This window comes from Cnephaeus nilssonii (genome assembly GCF_951640355.1).
Source record: "Cnephaeus nilssonii genome assembly, chromosome: 18".
Classification (NCBI taxonomy): domain Eukaryota; kingdom Metazoa; phylum Chordata; class Mammalia; order Chiroptera; family Vespertilionidae; genus Cnephaeus; species Cnephaeus nilssonii.
Window position 1 is genome coordinate 31,264,901 of NC_137089.1, and position 18,565 is coordinate 31,283,465.

The 18,565-nt window shown below is 39.1% G+C and overlaps 2 protein-coding genes across 6 annotated transcripts in view; one reads left to right on the forward strand and one right to left on the reverse strand.

Moving 5' to 3' along the window:
• SDCBP (syndecan binding protein) overlaps window positions 1-9,309 on the forward strand; it is a 29,023-nt gene extending 19,714 nt beyond the window's left edge. The window contains exons 4-9 of one of the 2 annotated variants that reach the window (XM_079796655.1): window positions 877-986; window positions 2,834-2,995; window positions 4,798-4,973; window positions 6,356-6,527; window positions 7,166-7,257; window positions 8,185-9,309. In XM_079796655.1, coding sequence (XP_079652781.1) covers window positions 877-986; window positions 2,834-2,995; window positions 4,798-4,973; window positions 6,356-6,527; window positions 7,166-7,257; window positions 8,185-8,239 — 767 coding nt within the window. In that variant the 3' untranslated portion in view covers window positions 8,240-9,309. The remainder of the gene's footprint in view (window positions 1-876; window positions 987-2,833; window positions 2,996-4,797; window positions 4,974-6,355; window positions 6,528-7,165; window positions 7,258-8,184) is intronic. The other variant, XM_079796656.1, reaches the window with a different exon arrangement.
• Window positions 9,310-9,631: 322 nt separating this feature from the next.
• The window catches only part of NSMAF (neutral sphingomyelinase activation associated factor), a 44,139-nt gene continuing 35,205 nt past the window's right edge, over window positions 9,632-18,565 (reverse strand). For 2 of the 4 annotated variants that reach the window (XM_079796646.1, XM_079796645.1), the window contains exons 23-31: window positions 17,332-17,390; window positions 16,420-16,487; window positions 15,613-15,680; window positions 15,080-15,203; window positions 14,135-14,218; window positions 12,880-13,030; window positions 12,268-12,370; window positions 11,854-11,963; window positions 9,632-10,684 (exon numbers count right to left, since the gene is read on the reverse strand). In XM_079796646.1, the coding sequence (XP_079652772.1) occupies window positions 10,590-10,684; window positions 11,854-11,963; window positions 12,268-12,370; window positions 12,880-13,030; window positions 14,135-14,218; window positions 15,080-15,203; window positions 15,613-15,680; window positions 16,420-16,487; window positions 17,332-17,390 (862 nt within the window). In that variant the 3' untranslated portion in view covers window positions 9,632-10,589. The other 2 variants (XM_079796647.1, XM_079796648.1) reach the window with 2 other exon arrangements.

Below are 18,565 nucleotides of genomic sequence, written 5' to 3' on the forward strand. Positions count from 1 at the left end.
AAAAAGTGAGCTATGAATATGAAGGTATGCTTTATAGCTTAATGAAATTAAGTTGATTAAATTTTAACCCTCTTAAGTTCATAACTTGAGATTGATGGCATTTATGTGAACTGTGCCCATATTGCTGCTCTTAAACTATCCTCTGTCTTGGGGGTGCAGGGGGTGCTGGGAAATGTCCAACAGCCTTGCCTCCCTTTGGACGTGGAAGGGCTTTCCCAACTCCTGGAATCTCTCCTCAGTCTCCATATCCTTCTCTTTGGTCCCCTTTCCTTCTAATTTCATGGGGATTCAGGAGAGAACCCCTAAATATGACAAGATACAAAAGTGTTGAGTAGGTATTTGTGGCCTCATAATATTTATAACTTTGTTTCTTTTAGAAAATCCATTTTATTACGTCACAAATAAATCATGTACAAAGGATCTTTTGGAAATAGTACCTCAACTCTACTGCCAAGTTAAATACTGTTAATATTTAAATATATTGTTTCCAGGATTTTATTGGAATGTGGTTAATATTCTTAAAATGCTGTGACCCTAAATCAGTTTAAAACCTTAGATTTTATTTTTAATTGAAGAATTATTTCATAGCCATGTTTACTTAAATGAGTTATAAAGTAACTGCCTTGAAAAGTAGACATTTTGCTCAGTTATTCTCCACTGGAGAATCAGTGGTAGTTCACAGAATTGCTAATCAAATCAGTTTATTTGAAGAAAAAGGAAAGGTAGGATAATTTATTTGGAAAAATTATTTCTACTTTGAGGAATTTTTAGAAGCTCAAGATTATTAACATAAGAAGAAGCCCATTCTAACAACAGTTTTCATTTTGAATATTCTACTAATGTTTTTTTCTTTATTCACTCTTTTATTTATATTAGATCTCTATCCTAAATTGTATCCGGAGCTTTCTCACTACATGGGCCTCAGTTTAAATGGAGAAGAAATAGAGGCAAATATGGCCATGGTCCCTGGAGCACCAACTCAGGGGGTATGTATAGTGAACTAATTTTGAATTGTATAAAATCATAATTTATGCATAAATATAAGCTCTCATCTTTGTGGTTAACTCACAAATTTATAACTTTTAACATTGACCTCTCTTAGAAATTTTAGACTCCCTTCTGAATATTTCTTCTGAGTAGTCCATTTCCTTTGTGCTGGTCCCACTTTTCTAATTTATTAGTAGTTAAACATGCAGGTGCCTTGCCTAGTCCATTCTCCTTTGTCTTCTGCATTTAGTCAGTTAGTAAGATCTAGGAATTCTGTCTCCACCATGTTTCCTGTGTTAATTTTACCCATTCCAGTCCTACTATAACCCTATTCAGAGCTTCTATACTATACTTCCACCCTAGATTATTACAGTAGACTCTTAACATTTTCTCTAGTAACTTCTTATAACAGACAGTATGAAGCTGCTGCTCGAGTAATCATTATGAAGTACAGGTCTATCATAATTGTTTGCTCACAGTTAAATACCTGATATTTATCAAATATTTATTGAGAACTTGCTTATATCAGTTAGGGTGCATTTGTGAAACATCACAGTAGATATTTTAACAGTGATGATTTAAGAAATTAGACAAAGGTTGAAGCATGGAATATCATTGTGATTGCAGAAAGTTGCTCCAGCTCCTGGATTGGGGTAGCGTAGGGAAGAGGGTGGAGTTAGCAGAACCTAGCAGCGTGTGGGGAGAAGAGCTCCATGGAGTTGGGCCTCAGACCTTGGAGGAGAGGCAGTGCTGGTCCCTCAGGGGTTGCAGGGAGGCTGGTTCTGGGAGTGACGGTAAGTTCTGGAAAATGGAATTAACTGCTGCCATCAGGGTTAAGTGCTAGGCCCAGGCAATGCCAACAGGAACCAGAAGCAAACCAGACGGAGCACTTGTCCCTCCTCCAGCCTTCCAACGTTATTTGTACAGTTCAACCCCCAGAAGGGTGGGTTTGGAGCTAACAGACAGTATCTTGTTACCTGGCACTGCCTATGCCCTTGACTACTCAGTCTATCTCTATACATCTACAAGTATAACTTCACATGTAGCAATAACAACTTTATAGTCTTCACTTAAAAGATGCAGTTCTTCATAAAATTGTGGTTCAGTAAGGGGAGTGCAGGAGACATCATGTTTCTCTCTCCCTAATCCTTCCTCTCTCTCTAAAAATCAATTTAAAAAATTAAAAAAAAAATAACATAAGAAACCAGTTTTGGTCAAGAAAACTTAAAAACAATGAGAAACTTGAAATATGGTACCTGGCCAAGTCCCTGCTATTCTAGGGCAGTCTGGTTTGTGCCTACCATTGGCTAATCCACGGGTGTTTATTAAAGGGGATGAGAAATATTTGTGGTATGCAGCACTCAGGTAACATGCACTTTTAATCCTCCCAATGACACTGTTGAGGTAAGAACGTTGCCCTTTTATAGAACCTTTAAAAGGGTAAGGAGTTTGCCAAACATCAGACCATATAAAAGAACCCTCTGGAAAATGTTGTGTAAGTTTCAAAAGTGTGATATGGTCTTTAAGTTCTAGGATCATACATTTGAGTTGAAGGCAAGCCAAAGTACACATGAAAAATGGCAGTGAATTCAGAAGGCAGCAGGCAGGGAGTAGGGCATTGACTCTATTGGAGGTGATAAATGTGAGAATAAGTGACCTGAGGAATTAGTAAATAAAAACCAGGGTCGTTTTTGCATGAATCAAAAAATCTGAAGGAAATAATTTCCAGATTACTTTTTGGGAAACCACAACTCATAACTGAGTGTATTCAAGTTACTCATTTTAGTTTTTTGTTTTTTTCAGGGAAAATGTTTGTAAATACTGACACTGTGTATCTTTTTGTCAGCAGTTGGTAGCAAGACCTTCCAGTATGAACTATATGGTGGCTCCTGTAACTGGTAATGATGTTGGCATTCGTAGAGCAGAAATTAAGCAAGGGATTCGTGAAGTCATTTTGTGTAAGGATCAAGACGGAAAAATTGGGCTCAGGCTTAAATCCATAGATAATGTAAGTATTTTTGATGTCTATTTGAATTTGTCTAAATAGCTTATAGGATCTGTGTTGGAATAATTTAAATTGAAATGCTTTAATAAGTTATAATGGTGTATTTATAATTGAGAATCCTTTAAATCTAAAAAACTTTTTCCACTTGGAGATGCCATATTCTGAAGAAGCAGAGTTGGGACTTCCAACATGACCTTGAAGATTTTTTTTTTTCTTTTTTGAGTCCTCTTGGAATAAAGTTCACTAGCCTGTATCTATTATAACATGGTTTATACAAATAAAAGCTGGCATTGAAACAGGGCAACAGATATGGAAGTTAAGGAAAGACTGACCAGTGAAAATCAGTGGTCTTATGATGAGTATTTTTAAGCCAAAGAATGATTATTTAACTTGTTATGAAATCGTTTTGCAGTTCTGTTATTGCCATCCTTTAATTTGAATTTAATAGGTCATTTTCTGAGCAAAGGTGACTTTCTAATTAGGGAAGCCATTACTTTACCTTTATAATTGCTTCCCATCTCCCCTTGACTGTACTGAAGAAATTAAACAGGGTTACCCTAAGGAAGCACTCAGGATTGTTAAGGACTTGCCTTGATGTATGGTTTCAGGTATTGCCTTATTGGGTTCCTTTTTAGTATTGAGACCTTAGCTCATTGTGTCCAACCTTTTCACATAGAAAATGAGCAGGGCACATATTATTGGCTTATGACCGAGGCTGACCTTGGCAGGAGCCCCAACCCTGCCTGCCTACCCAGGGGCTGAGGACATCACTGCCTTTGAACACTCGGAGCTCATTGAAGACACATCAGGGTGCTTCTGTGGGAAGCTCGGACTTCGCTCTCTCCTTTTTCAGTGAATGAAGTATTTGCTGTCCCTTGTGCCAGGGTTTCTTCTCCGCATCTTCCTTTGTTCTAGAGCGACAATATATTCGTAGGCCTCTACCCCCCACTGCAGTTATCCTTCCAGTGGATTTGTCCACTTGGCCAAAGCTCAGTGGTCAGACCACTTTACAGATGCTGCCTAGTTTTCCTGTACCGCCTAAACTGCAGACACATGACAGAAGTCAAGTCTGACCCAGCTTAAGATGGTAGAAAGGGTCTAGTCTTGTAGATGCTTTCATATTTGTCAGGTTCATTCTTCTATACTTGTTTACATTTTATTCAACATCTGAATTTGAGTTTATAGAAGTAAAAATATCTTAAACATATTGGAGTTTTCTGTATGTCATAGTGGATTCTTTATAAGAACTGGAGTAGTATTGAATGTGCCCACCTTTGTAGGCTAAGTAAACTCTACTCTTAATTATGCATAATTTAGCAAGTGGATAAAGGAATCCTTCAGCTCAAAAGGTGAGTTAGGACCTTAAACTATCACTTTTTAAACTGTAAAAGAAATCACAAAACTTTTGACTCGCTTTCCCCCTAAATAATGATCATGTGGCCAATACCTATGCAGTATTGTCAGACTCAGATGTAACATCTATTATAGTAAACCTACTTTGTTTTCTGTAGTCTTTTTATTCCAAAATGAAAGGAGTGATTGAGGATAGGTAGATGGGTCAGAATTGAGGTATAAATTATTACTGAGATCTTACCTTTTTTGCCTTACTTCTTGGGATTCTTGCCTGATAAAATTTTCAATTTTTTTTTTGGGGGGGGAGGGGCGGGGTAATGACACATCTATTTACGTAATTTTTTTTTTTTTTTGTTAGACTCCTAACCTAAACAGTTGGTCCCAATTTTCCATCATTTTAAAACTATATCATAACAGTGCTAAATGACCAAAGTTATTTTCTTATTCTCTAGGGCATATTTGTTCAGCTTGTCCAGGCAAATTCTCCAGCCTCATTAGTTGGTCTGAGATTCGGGGACCAAGTGCTGCAGATCAACGGGGAAAACTGTGCAGGCTGGAGCTCTGATAAAGCGCACAAGGTGCTCAAGCAGGCGTTTGGAGAGAAGATTACTATGACTATTCGTGACAGGCAAGTTGACTGGACAGTTCAAATGGAAATTTAAGACCAGTTTCCCATTTTCTTGGGCTTTTTAGATTCTGTGAATATAATATATAATATTGTTGCAGAAAATAATCAAATGTTACTGATGAGCTTTAGAATCTTAAAATTTGTGTGGTGCATATTTTTCTTTGATAGTTTGGGTTTTTAAAAATAGTATCCTGGTTTTGCATACACTTTTATTTCAGAGCTTATAAAATTCATCCTCTAAGAAGTTACTTTCCTATCTTAATCTGTTTCTGTAGAAAATAGAAAATACACATTGGAAAAGTAAGCAGCATGGCATCCTTGGGCTCACTTTCCATTTCACTTAGACACCCTGTCTCTAGGGTGTAAGTGCCCGGGTCCCTGCATAACTCCCAAGTATCTACAAGTTCTAAAAACAAATCTGGCTTTTTGGCTGGTTATGAAGCTCCAGTTGTCAAGGTGAGAAGATAGAACATTTTATTTAGCAGTTAGTCCTTTTATAATGGAAACATTTCGCACATGAAATCTGGGCCTCCATTTATTTTCTTGCCCCAGCCCTCACAAGTGTTAAGAGTGGGCCTCTGTCATATTGTTAGAGTTAGCTTTAGAGTTTTTATTCTTAAACAACTACTTCTTGTGTTTCTAGTTTCTCACATGTGGAAGGTAGTAAACATTTTGTAGATGAATGCCATTTTTGCTTTATGTCTAAGGAAAAGAGTAATAACGTGGACCAACAGGAAGATATAACTGTTCTGAATTTTATGAAAGCACAGGTTTATCAGAAAACCCATGTAATGACATGGCAGCAGCATTATAGAAAGGTGAGCAAGTATAACTGGCATGATAGTTTTTGAGAGCAGACAGCTGGCTGCCTTATATAGCTACATGTCTTCCTTTCTGAAAGGAACTTTCTAGAAGCCAGTTAAGTCTTGGATACTTGAAGGAAATATTAATAATTTAGGCAAGCCATAATGGATAAATTAAAAGAAAAATAGTCGACCCTTGAACATGGGTTTGAACTGCGCATTTAAATTAACGTGGGGACCCGCACAGTTCAAACCTGTATTTATTATACAGGGTCAACTTTTTTGAGCCACTGCTGGGAATCTGCAAATGAGGATGGCAGACTATAGTTTATGCAGAGTCAAAAGTTTTGTGCAGATTTGACTTCAACAATGCAGGGGGTTAGGAGCACTGACCCTCCATGAAGGATCAACTGTAATCTTTCATGCTAAGATATTCTGTGAATGTACAATATCACAGCCAGACTTAGTTGCTCTTATTAGAAACACTGAGTTTATGATCACAAAACAGCTAGTATAGCTGAATAGAAAACCATTAAAATGTTTACTATGCAATTTTCAATTGAATCCATTGTTTTACAGGCCCTTTGAACGCACAATTACTATGCATAAGGATAGTACCGGGCATGTTGGTTTTATCTTTAAAAATGGAAAAATAACATCTATAGTAAAAGACAGTTCTGCAGCCAGAAACGGTCTTCTTACAGAACATAACATCTGTGAAATTAATGGACAGAATGTCATTGGATTGAAGGTAAAAAACATGTCTTATTCTGGTTTCATTTTTGGCAAATGTTTTTTGTCTATTTAGATGGTGCTGTTTTCATATTGACCTCCAACATAGAGCGATACAGTGGGAGATGTGTGACGTGGGATCTGGGGCTCTGCTGTGCTGGCTCTACTCAGGCCACGCAAAGGAATTATTTATTGTCCCTGTAACAAGGGGCTGGAGCAGGTGATCTCTGAAGTCCCTTGAACTGGAATTGTATGGAGACATAAGGCATTAAAAGTTTGGTGGCATTTTTAATGAATGCTTGTCCAACTTTTTTCGGTTTGGATTATGGGAAACGAGTAATAGTTTCTATTCATATTAGTACTTCATTTTTACAGTTTTTGTCCTTCCACAAATTCCTGAGTAGGGCTCTTTTAAAATCTAAAGGGTTTCATTATGACCTGCTTATTTCATAAACTTTGGTTAACTGAGGGGATATTGTAATCTTAAGATTACTTTTTTTGGCTAATATATTGTGAGTCTACCCTAAACTTGGTAAGGAAAACTAGAAAAAAAATTGTAAATAACAAGAGTCAGGATTTTAGAGATATTAGCAAAACCTAAGAGGACATATATTTAATTAGAATAACGAATAATAATTTTATGTTTGTTTTCAATAGGACTCTCAAGTTGCAGACATATTGTCAACATCTGGGACTGTAATTACTATTACAATCATGCCTGCTTTTATCTTCGAACATATTATTAAACGGTAAGTAGACACAGTTCTTTAACTTGATGCTTATGGTCATGTGACTTACTGTGCTTGCTTTTAATTCCCAAACTTTTGGTTCTTTACCTAAGGGATGACACATTCGAGTAAATTATTTAAATCAGAAGATTTGGTTGGTAAGGATGACCCCTTACAATTTCCTAAGCTTAGAATAAAATTCATTACACACTTTGGAAATTGACATTTCCTACTAGGAAAAGGGTATAGGAGCAGATTTGGGCAAACTTTCTCTTCAGCTTCCAATTTTCAATAAAATGGGCTGTGGTTGCATGCTGCCTATAGTTCCTCTGCTCAGTAGAAATTTACTTGTGGTTCATGATGGTAAATTCTTACTGGATGTTAGGAGTCAGTTTTTACTCTCTCGAGCATCTCGGGAGGCAGGGTGTGGTGGGGGGCTGAGAAAGGAGACTAGAAAAGGGGTAGCATGGGTTACCTTCCCTGGAGCTTTTAAAATCCTGGCTCAAGTAGAACTGTTTTTGCCAAGCCAACTTAGAATCTTTTTCTTCAGGATCTATTTTGCATATGGAAATAAGCAGATGATATTTTTTTAGTTTCAGCTGCTAGGTAGAAAGCAGCTAGCTACTTTTGGGGTATAAAAAAAGGAGTTACTGTCGAATAAGTGATAGCTGTCCTTCTCCCCCCCGTTTTCCTCCCAGTTCATAACAGCATTTAAAAAAAAAATCATCAGCCTTAATATACAAAAATATACAAAGACTGACTTGTATCTTATCTAACTTTTCTAGCCAAGATACAAATAGCCTTTCACAGTGGACATTTGCAAAACAAGTAGATTATATGAGACCCTTAGATCAGAACTCATTATAAAGGACCCCCGCCCCCTTTGATGCTAATAGGTGCTAAGCTTAAATTGGAGTTTTCTGGATCAACATAATGACTGTCTTGTAGGATGGCACCAAGCATTATCAAGAGCCTGATGGACCACACCATTCCCGAGGTTTAAAAGTCACGACACAATGGAAACTTGGCTGAACTTCAGTTTACTTCTTTGGCAACTTCACTCGATATTATGCACAGGAAGCTTCCTAGGAGCCAGAGAGCATATGCTGCATGAGGTCCTTTCTGTCTACAGTATGGCTGGGAATCTAACTGTTTGATCTGATAACTGTTCAGACTTCAAAATAGTTGTAGCCTTATCCTGGTTTTACAGATGTGAAACTCTCAAAATCAAAAGACTTACTCTCGTAGATTAGTTTCTCTACTGGAAACCTGATGCTTTTACAAGCCATTATGATTAGAATGACTGATGCAGGCTTAGCTTTGTGTTGGAGCCAGTCACCTTTGTCCTATAAATCAAGTAGTGCTGTTACTTTAGTTCTATGGTATATTTGCGTTTTTACTGTTACCATAGGACATTTAGAATGATTGCTTTTGATAGTTGTGTTTTTTTAGTTACCTCTGTGTGTAATGTTTTTCTGTAAACACCAATTAAATAACACTGGTTTCATTCCATGTAGGAAGCATTAAACAGTGTATGCAAGTTGTATTAATTATCATTAAATTTTAAACTACCTTCACTTATAGTATGCTTGAACTGCTGCCTTAACTTAAGCATCTAGAAGAAAAGCCAAAATATAACTATTGCTGCCTTTCTACACCCATAATGCAGTTCTATATTAAACTGAAATGTGTGTTAGCCCAGAACAAGAGCTATATATATAGCATAGCTGCTTAGTTGCATTTGAGATTTTCTAGTTATAGTCATTGTGTAATGCAACTACTTCTCTCAGTTCCTGGTATCATTTTCTGATAAATGAATTACTATATATTTAATGTAAAAATTCTTATACTAAGTAGAATAAACTTTTGACTTTTTTTCATTGATTATATAACTTAACTGCTTTAGGAGGGTCTTAACAAACCATGTTGTCCTGGTGATTTGTTCTATTTCCTGACTTCTCCCTGCAAACAAAATGGCATTGACACTTTATCCTGATTTTTTTTTCCTCCTTTTTGGTTTCTGCCTATTCCAACTAAATATGTATGTATAAATAAAGTTAAAATTTAGCCAGACTGTCTATTGCACCTTTTGGAAACTGTCCATGGCTTTCACTAAACTAGTACATGACCTAGAAAACAGGCATGTGAAATTCACCTGGGACCTGTGGTGGGAGTCATCTCTGCAGCAGCTGATGTCCTGAGCAAGCCCTCTGCTAAGGGAACAGCCATGAAAGGAAAGGTCTGCAACCCTCAAGGTGAGCACCAGGACTCGGGGGAGGCTGTAGATTCTCCCTAGCGATACTTGAGACCAAGTAATGTTTAATGACACTGAAAATTCTATCATCCCGGTCTGACTCAAGTTTTCCCCTATGCCAGTGGTCGGCAAACTGCGGCTCGCGAGCCGCAGTTTGCCGACCACTGACCTAGACTCTCGATTCCAATAATTGCAGGCTATTGTTGTCCCTTGTGATTAAGCCCCTATGCCATACTGCCTGCAAGATAAAACTATTTTTAAGAGTATAGAAAAATTTTAAATCCCATATACTGTGGTTTAGAAAAGAAAATAAGTGTTACTGCTTTGCAGCTTACCTTGTTTGAAATTTAGCAAACCAGTGTTTCCCAGTTTGATGATCTACTTTGCTGTCTGGACTTGGATCTGAAGATGGTTCCAAGTGTAAGAACAACATTCACATCACTAAGTACGGTTTTCTAGGAGGATCAATACTTAAAGTTCTTAAAAAGTCCTAGTTTTTGTAATGAAAAAGAAAATGAAACATTTCATTACAGAAAAATATTTTTAATGTAGAAAAGATGAGCATTTAATAGTTATAATGAAATAAACTGTTCCTATACACAGTAAACTTACTGTTATAAGAACTGCTATTCCTTCCCCGGGTCCTTAGACTCTGGGGACAGTAGGTTATAGAAAGTAACCACACCATGAAAACACACCCAAAACCCCGTGGGCAGCAATTGTGTAAATCAGGAAGACAAAATAGTGACTCAGTAGTAGAGAATACTGCACATTTTCTTGGAAAATCCTAAATTGTTAAGTGCTTTCTGAATGTTCCCCAGCACAGTTTAGCATCTCTGCCACTCAAACCTGTCTTCTGACCATCATCATACTGGGATGATCATCTGCCTTATAAATGTAATGTTCCTCCCTAACAGTGCTATACCTTACAGGATGGCAACTCAGTTTTCAATGATGTCACTATGATTTAGAAAGTTTAAAACCACAAATTTCTTACGTGGTAAAACTTCTAATTGCTATCATTGCACTTTCACCAGTTCATTTAAAAGTATGGTTTACATTAAATAGAGATCTTAACATTCAGGAGAGGAAAAGGCACTTAATACTGCAATTTCCAGAACATAATTTTTCTGTCTTCCCCTCCTGTGATGATACTGCTACACTGATCATTCATCCATATGCATGTCACAGCACCTACAAAGAAAAGACACTGGTTAGGGATCGAGTTGACAGGAGGTCCCCAAAGATACACTAACAAGTGCTGTACTCCCTTACCTGATAAAATCTTTGTAGAAATTTAAAAATAACTGCTTAGTCCAAGAAACTTGTGAGGAACAGAAACCACTTATATAAGTATAAAGCTAAAACAACTGGGAATTATGGGTACAGAACAGAATGCAGGTATTACGTACTGCTAACAAAAATCAGGAAGCAGATAAGGGAAGAGGTAGAGAATTGATGTTAATGTGATGTTTTGTTTACATCTATTTCTATTGGAAAGGGTAAAAATGTTAAAGCTAGTAAGTTGGGGGAAAAGGCATAGATATATCACTTTATAAAGTTAAGAAGCACTAACCCTACACAACTGGGTGACAGAGGGAAGAGAGGAAGGTGAGAAGTTACTGCTCACAGTGGGAAGGTAGCAGATACTTTTAACCATTGACACTAAAAGAATTCAAAGCCATAAACCTTCCAAAAGATCAGGAGAAAACCATGCAAATGTAAGCAAATAAAGTGGAAAAACACACTATTATGCACACATGCAAACACACCCTCTACTCCACGAGACACACACCCTGGACTCAAACTGGAAAAGTCGTCTAAGGAAGACAAGTGGATGTGGGAGACAGTGGTGGGAAGTTGACTTAGCTTTTCTCGTAGTTCATTATTTTTTATATTGTTTTGGTTTTTAACTGTATTTTTAAAAAATTGGATTACAGCTTTTACTATGGCTTTTAATTCTCCATATGGAAGTTAATGTAAAAACTTCTTTTGGAGTCAAATGTCTGTCAACATAAATCTAAATTCTGAAGGACCCAAAAGATGCAGACCACAGGCCAGCCAGGATGTTGGATGGGAATGTTAGAGCCCAGAGGGCACAGGGGCTGAAAGGAAAGCAGGTTTGAATATTAACTGTACCCTATTACTTGACAGAATTTGTTTATCAGTTCTAAAAGTTTTTGGTGGAATCTTTAGGATTCTCTCTCTACAGTGTGTCATCTGTAAATAACAGTTTTACATCTTTCCCAGTATGGGTGTCTGTTTCTCTTTCCTGTCTGATTGCTGTGCCTAGGACTGCCAGAAAGCAGGTTTGAGATCAGTATTTTGGGAAGAAAGGTCAGGCTAACTCAAAAACCCCTTACCTTTATGTCCCTGTATTCTCTCACAGAGTTTTCCTCCAAGGAGGTCCCAAACAAGCAGTTCACCAGACTGACTGCCAGATAAAACAGTATTTCCATCCCAGATAAAGCACCTGCAAGAAAAACCTCTGTATATAAAAGCCTAATATGCAAAGTGCCCAATTGGGAGTTCAGTCGCTTGCTATGACGTGCGCTGACCACCAGGGGACGGTGCGGAACAAAGGAAGTTCCCCAACTGGCAGCTACTAGGGACCCTTCCTGTGCATGATTTTTGTGCAGTGGGCCTCTAGTTTAGAAATAATTTCATTATTCATCATGAAGGAAGAGCTATATTATACTGGCCAAAGTAAGCCCAAAGGCACATGCTCACGAATTTGTGTGTAAATGTCTTCACCATTAGTAACCCCAAAAATGTACCTCTGGGGCTTGTCGGAAGTCATGGAGGAGATAAGCATTCCTGTCTGCACGTCTATTACATTCACACAGCTGTCTTCTCCTGTGCTGAGAACATGGCGACTGTCTGTAACACACAGTGACACAGATAAAAGGTTACAGCTTCAGAGCCTAGATTATCCTGAGGTTGTATTTCCGAGTCTGGTGGCTTAATAATGTTCATTCTAATTTTCCTTGAGCTCCTTGTTTTACTTAACCAATCACTATCCTCTCCTTGAAATGCTTCTGTTTTGGAGCATTTGAGATTTGCTCGCCAGCATGTGTCATCAGTTTGGCTCAAATAAACTCTTAGGGACAAAAACAGAAATGCTTGTGATTCTAAGACACTGGGCAGATGCAATTACAAATCTTACAAATTAATTTCTCTATAGTGAGTGGAGAAATAAATATTAATATCCAATACAGTTTTTCTAGTAGGTACAAATGCCACAGGTATACTGTATTCTGCCATGAAGAAGCTCTAGCTATAGGCAAAACCACTTTTATCCGCAAAGTGTTTTTCTTTTTACATTCTTATTTCAAAGTAGAAATTCTAATCCCCCCAGTATCATCTATAGTAAAAAAGGACAATACTACCTGGGCTAAAAGCAGTGTCGCACACAGTCCCCGAATGGCACGGAATCTGGTGCAGTATGGTGGCCGTCGTGAGGTCCCAGATAGTCACCATGCCTTCTTTGGTGCCTGAAACCAACAGTGTGCTTGCAGCATTTAAGCTGATGGTGTCCACCTGAGGAAGAAAACATCTAAGTACTCCACTTAGAATTAGGCTCATAAGCTATGTTTTCCTAGGCCAGTTCCAATATGTGGGCATAATGATACAGATTAAACTCTATGGTACAGAGTCCTGGTGTAGTTAATGCAGATGTATTTAAACATCACCTACTGAATGATAACTTAGGAACTAAACTCTTTGCATGCTAGTGAATAAGATAAAGTATTATTTGGGGAAATGTAATGCTGTTTTAAAATAGCCTAAACTTGTCAGTCTAATTCAGGCGTCCTCAAACTACGGCCCGCGGGCCACATGCGGGTGTTTTTGCCGTTTTGTTGTTTTACTTCAAAATAAGATATGTGCAGTGTGCATAGGAATTTGTTCATAGTTTTTTTTAAACTATAGTCCGGCCCTCCAACGGTCTGAGGGACAGTGAACTGGACCCCTGGTCTAATTCCATGAATGATAAGTTGTAGAGATGTGCCAAATGGCCTGAAACACAGCTGATTGATGATTTGAGGAATCTGGGGGGGCAGGAAGGGGTAGGTTATACCTAAATATCCGTCTTGAGTTACATACTAAATATTTGACTTCAGTTGATCTGGCAACCATGCAAACTAGGTATCAATTCCCAGCATCAGAGAAAAGGCAATACTGGGAGCTAGAACCTAGGATGCAGCAGTGGGACCCAGTGGAAACAGCAGCGTGAAAGGGACCAGGTGCCAGCCCTGGTTCTGCCCCGGACTGCACACACTTGGGCCAAATATAAGGTCAGTGTCCTCAGTGGCGGATGTGCATTATCCTAGAGAGAGATGGTCCCTTCTACCTTCTGTGTCAGAAAACAGGAAAGACGATGGGGCACATTTTGTTGGCCCAGATAATCTGAGGATACCCAGATATGCAATGTCATGCTCAGGGAAATAACAAATGGGAGGAAAAAGGACAAAGTAGACTTAGAAACCCAAAGAGTCAAAGAAAAGAACTGGGAGTCTATGATCAGTAAGCAAAATAACAAAGCAAAAGATCATAAACACGTAAGTAAAATCAAGAATCTGGCCCCCAAGTTCCTGGACTGAGCAGCTCAGCTTTCATGCATTCTTGCTGGTACTCAGTACTCACACTGACATCATGTTCCAGCTCGGCCAGCAGGTCAGACTGGTGTCTCTTGGTGCCTGTCATTTCTTCAGGAACACTAGACCACACCTAGGATGGAACAGAATACAGAAGATATTAGCAAACATGTAATATAATAAGAGCATGTCTAATACATTGAAGAACTCGCTTGACTGACCAACGTCCATTGAACATACTTGCCCCAACTATGGAAGCTGCCCCATGCTTCCGTTTCCTCTCCCACAGCGCCCTTATTCCGCCATCCTGTGCTTACCAAGAGGCGCTGGACCTGTGTCTGTTTCCATCCCTTGCACTTGCTGTCGGGATTATGTAATTTAAGCATTGTGTGAATTAAAGAAATACGAGTGCATAAGTGTTGCAGTGTCTGTTAATGTCGTGAGAAGACTCAAGGCAAGTCACTAAAAAATTACATGAGGTGTAAGCAAGAAAACTTATCTATAAGAATGGGAGGAAAATATTGAAAAAAATTAAAAGGAATTCTAATGGTTTTAGGTTTTTGCTTTCTTTTTACACAAATGCAGATTGGAAACCAAGGATGATGAGTACTGGTAAGGTATTCATATATGGTCTACCTCAGCAGGATAGTGAATAAATGTGCATTTGTATGTTTTAAGTTTAATAATGCACATTATCTCTTAATGATTCCCCATTTTCACTTGACATTTTCTGATTAACTCATCAATTGCTAGTCCCAATTGTGTTAGATAAAAGGCGTTGCATTTTTCCCAACACCCAGTGGAACACACAGTAGAAAAATCATAAAAAGTTCCTGTTATATTGAGAAGTATGTTTTTTAAAAAAGCAGTAATATTCAATATCCTTATATATCACTTACATGCTTTGTGAAAAATACTGAATTGAACATGTTAACAGTTGAATGGTTTATATTTTTATTATCTAAACATTGTAAGTTAGAAAGTATATATAAACCTTCACGGTAGAATCCCACGATGCAGAATACAGCCTGTTGTCCTGCCAACAGATCTTGCTAATAGCATCATCATGTCCCATTAATGTGCCCTGGCTTCTTCCAAATGCTATAGAATAAAAATAGCTAACATAAAAGAACGAGAACTATTAAAACAGCATTCAACTTAATTTTAAGACCCTTAAACACATATTCAAGAAACATGTTGTTTTATACTTACTAAGGCCCACTAGAATTACAAATTACTTGTTCTCATCACATAAAAATACTGAAAATTTTAATTTAAAACTAGAAATTTCCATGTCTGGCTAATATATGATTTCACCTCACTTTAAAACATAGAGAAATAGAGTCCAATTGGAGAAATTATTAGACTCAAATAATTACGTTCAAACCCAACAGTTTTACCCTCATCCAATATGTGTTCCTTTTTGAAAACAAGTGTCCTGCCAACGGGAGACTGTCCTTGCTGCTTGGCGTCCCAGAGGCAGTTACATGTGAGTGGAATGAGAGAGAAGCACGCACAGATACATACACATTATTATCCCATGAGGAACTTATGACAGTGGCATCTCCTGGTAAAAGTAAACAAGATGATAATGCCTGAAATACAAATGATGTGACATTAATAATTACGTTAGTAAGTCCCCAACATGGCAAAACCACCATACAAGATTCCCCCAAAATTAATGCTCAGATTCTGTTTATGTTAGCCTTTGAAATAAAGATTTTTTCAACTGGCTAATTCCAGATGCCATGTTTCCCCTCCCAGTGGCAGGGAAGTCCATATGTCAAGCATGTGAGGACTTGCCTAACGCTCAGGGCTCTCTGAAAGGCCCTGGAGCCCTCTTGGGACCCCCTAAGCGGTGGGGGGTGACCTCGGGATTGTCAAGAATGTGAACACCCTCTCTGGAGTACAGATTTATGTGGATAAGGAAAACTTCCAACATTCTTCAGGGAATTTCAAATCTTTCAGGTGACTTACATCAACAGTAAAATGTACTCCTTCAGAATCACTGGGGTTCTAGCATTAGGTATCCCACCAAGGACTGTTATTTAAGTAGCACATACACATTCATCCGACAGTTCCAAAAAAGGAACGATTTATTAAGAATTCTGCTGGATAGCAGTTCAAGTTGTTTAGGCTACAAATGAAATCACATTATGAGAAAGAGGCAACTTGAAAAAAAATTAAATTTAGAAGTAATTTTAAGGCATTCTCTTAATATCACACAGGAATAAACAATTGTTTTTGGGAGAAACAAAATGTCACTATATGAGTGTGTATAAAACCAAGTGCTACATGGATTTCTATCATGATTGGAAATGAAAATGAACTCACCATATCTGAAAATGATATACTTCTTTGTAGCATTTTGGATTCTGTAGAAAACATTTTCAAGGTGTAATCTAATAATGAAAAGAGACAGGTAAGAAGGACCTCCTGCCTCTTACAGATGATGACAACGCTGCCTTCCTCTTCCGGAGGCTCCTCCCCAGCAAGCAGATGGGGAGCGCGCTCTCTCTGCCCTTCCCCTGGACGTTTGGGAAACCTCAGCAACAGAAAGGCATTCCTCATGACTGTTTTTGGCAAACCACAATGACGTTTTATGTAATACTAGAGGCCCGGTGCATGAAAATTCATGCACTGAAGGGGGGGGTTCCTCAGCCTGGCCTGCCCCCTCTCACAGTCCGGGAGCCCTCAGGGGTGGGAGGCGACCCGGCAATCAGGGGACGGCAACGCCCCATCACACCTCTGCTGCTGCCACTGTCGGCAGCACAAGCCTCAGCTGGACCTGGTTACCTGAGCCTCGGGCGACCCTGGGCGGCTGGGCAGCTGCCATCCGAGGCTTGCCTGAGCCTCAGGTGGCCCTGGGGGGCTGGAGGGCTGAGGGGACTGGGGGACTCCAGCGGCAGGGCTGAGGGGACTGGGCGCCACCATCTTGTGGCTGTGGGCGCCGCCATCTTTGAGGGCATGGCAGTCAATTAACATATTCCCTCCTTACTGGCTATGGGCGCTGCCATATTTGAGGGTGGGGCAGTCAATTAGCATATTCCCTCCTTATTGGCTGTGGGCACCACCATCTTTGCAATGGGGTGAGGGACAATTAGCATATTTCCTCTTTATTAGATAGGATGCCACAAATTAATTGCTCTGAGTTTATTTTAAGTGGGGGCAGCACATGCAAGTACAGTCCTTGGCCTGAGAGTCACGAAGCTTAGACACTACCATTTTTCAGGTGGGAAAACATACCTTGCGATGTCGTAAAGACGGATGAGCCATTGCAAGAGACTGCTATTCCAGTAACCGCCCTGTTTGAAAACAAAGTTTTATGAATGACCTCCATTGTGCACTAGGACACTGGTCTTCAAGCCCTTGGTTTAATTTTACCAAGTTTCTGTGATTTTTTTCTTCACAGCTTGCCTGCTGTATCTGTCCCACCTGAAAACCTGCCATTACCAAAGCATCACTAGGCAACTTCCAATTTTGTTCTGGCAGGACTTGTGGCTAGAAAACATTCCCACTCTTAGCTTCCCGAGCTGCCACATTCAAAGTTGAACACATTTCTGACAGCTGGAAAACTGCTTCAATTCCCTTTTATTTGACCATCACCCAAGGACTGAAACTTGTATTTAAAATCAGTTCCCTTGCTTGATCACTGAATTGAATTTACCAGCGCCTGCGCAATGATGAGACCACTGTCCAGGCAAAACCAGTCTAGCACATCCTGTTCAAGGTTTACTCGTGTCTTCACTGCCTTGGATTAGTGCCATTCAGAGAGGTTGAGAAAAGGCCATTGTTACAATGAATAAGGAACTATATATTCTTTTCAGGAGGCTGCACTCTGATTTTAAACCACTAATCTAAAGTAAACTGACATGTTTCACCCATGTGATTTCAAAATGTCAGACAGGATGTCTATGGTGGAGGAGCAGGACACTGAGCCTGGTCTGGGTTTGTGTTGTTTTCATCTGTAACAGGATGGATCAGGTGATTTTAGTGCTTCTCAACTCTTTCTACCAAAGTATAAAAATATCCTTAATAGCAGAAAACAGGGAACATCTGTAACCCCTCCAGGTCCAGCAGGAAGCCCAATGTCTTGGAAATACAGTTATAATTTTTAAAATTCTAGGTGGATCGACTATAGAAATGAGAACATGGGAGGCCGACACAAATCCATTTTGTTCCAAAAGTTCCCTTGCCACATTGACATCAGATGGCTGATCACTATAAACACTTGGAGATAAAAATACAATCAAGATAACATTGAGAGAGCTTCCCCCTTGATTCAGCTTAAAACAATTTTTAAAAAATACATATATTGCTGAAACCGGTTTGGCTCGGTGGGTAGAGCGTCGGCCTGCAGACTGAAAGGTCCCGGGTTCGATTCCGGTCAAGGGCATGTACCTCGGTTGCGGGCACATCCCCAGTAGGGGGTGTGCAAGGAGGCGGCTGATCAATGTTTCTCATCGATGTTTCTGACTTT